The 1,477-nt window shown below is 51.9% G+C and overlaps 1 protein-coding gene across 1 annotated transcript in view; it reads left to right on the forward strand.

Moving 5' to 3' along the window:
* Nucleotides 1-301: 301 nt before the first annotated feature.
* The window catches only part of H257_13241 (hypothetical protein), a gene marked incomplete at both ends in the record, with an annotated part of 4,002 nt that continues 2,826 nt past the window's right edge, over nt 302-1,477 (forward strand). The window contains 4 exons of the mRNA XM_009840703.1: nt 302-464; nt 515-801; nt 924-1,380; nt 1,422-1,462. Of these exons, the coding sequence (XP_009839005.1) occupies nt 302-464; nt 515-801; nt 924-1,380; nt 1,422-1,462 (948 nt within the window). The remainder of the gene's footprint in view (nt 465-514; nt 802-923; nt 1,381-1,421; nt 1,463-1,477) is intronic.

A 1,477-nucleotide genomic window follows, 5' to 3' on the forward strand; every position in this document is an offset into this window, starting at 1 on the left:
GAAGGGCCTTTTCAAGAAGGACGGCAAGATGGATCGAGGCAGCGAACTGTACAGATTGAAGAAGCATAGTATGATGGAACACAAATCGAGCAGCGTGAAGAAGACTCTCATTCAACTTTAGAGCTATAAGCCGCCGATCATACATGAAAATCGCGCGATCGGATCATAAAGTTGAACAATAAAAAACATAACTGCAAAGTTACGTTTTCTGGCTCGACACAGTCGTGAACATGCTATCTACTGCGGATGCAACTACGAAGTCGTATGTCCATCGCCGAATTGGAAGGTACGTGGCTACATTATGCGCTACGTTGTTGGCAGCGAGAACGATCCCGACATCGACACGCCGGGCAAGAACACGAAAGCCGAGGCCAAGGCGATGGTGGCATTGTACAAGATCACTTGGAATCACACACGGTTTCAGCGCGACGAGCCGTGGATTACTGCGCGCCTGTTTTACAAAGGTGTGTTGCGTGTACATGTATCTTTCTTATGCATTCTAGGTGTGGAACAGTTTGCGACTTTGAAGGCGAACCAACGTATGAACGCGGGACGAAGTTTCTGCAGATCTCCTTGTTCAAGCCCGAGGACGAGTCGCACAACCTGACCGAGTGGGACAAGAAGTTCATTGCGAACAGTTCATTCGACGAAGAGACCAAGAGCGACGAAGAAATCAACGACGGCAGTTTGGCGCGGCAAGACGATGACGACAGCGGGGACGAGTGGTCCAAGTTCGTGGACCGTGGCTGGAAGAAGCACGGGCACTACGACGCGACAGAAGACATTGAAGGACTTGAGCACGTGGAATGGATGTGCGGAGGACATTACGCCGGGCCCACAGACCTCTAGAACACGATGACAACAAGGACGACACACCCGTGGACGAGTTGCGCATTTCGGAAGAGTTCAAGCATCTATTGTAGAACCCCGTCAAAGATTTCCTGGCGTTCGTGCCGCTGGAGTTGTGGAAGACCGTGACGTTGCGAACGAACGCCAAGGCCGTGGCGCTGCAAGCAGCGCATCCGAAGGGCTACGTAGGTAGGAAGAAAAGCATCGAGCTGGTGGGAGTCATGAAGTTTGTGGGTCTGCTTATCATGATGAGTGTCGTGCAAGGTGGTGAATACAGTCTGTATTGGTCAAAGCCGAGTATGTCGTTCCTCATGCCGCCGACGGAGAACTTCGGCCATGTCATGCCGATCGACCGATTTAAGCAATTGCGGGCGTTCATCACATTCAACGACGTGGTCGAGCCCGCAGACCCACTTTGGCGCATTAGGCCGCTCATCAACCTGTTGAAGGCATCGTTCAAGAACTTCGTCGTGGCCGGCCGTGAGATCAGCGTGGACGAAGCATGCATTCCGTGTCGTTCAAGTTATGGGCGTGCGCTTATCGTCTACAATCCCAAGAAACCTTTGGGCAAGTACCACTTCCGCATTTATACGGCGGCGTGTGCAACTACGTGGTATGTTTTTGCATT

This window comes from Aphanomyces astaci, assembly GCF_000520075.1.
Source record: "Aphanomyces astaci strain APO3 unplaced genomic scaffold supercont1.46, whole genome shotgun sequence".
Taxonomy (NCBI): Eukaryota; Oomycota; class Saprolegniomycetes; order Saprolegniales; family Verrucalvaceae; genus Aphanomyces; species Aphanomyces astaci.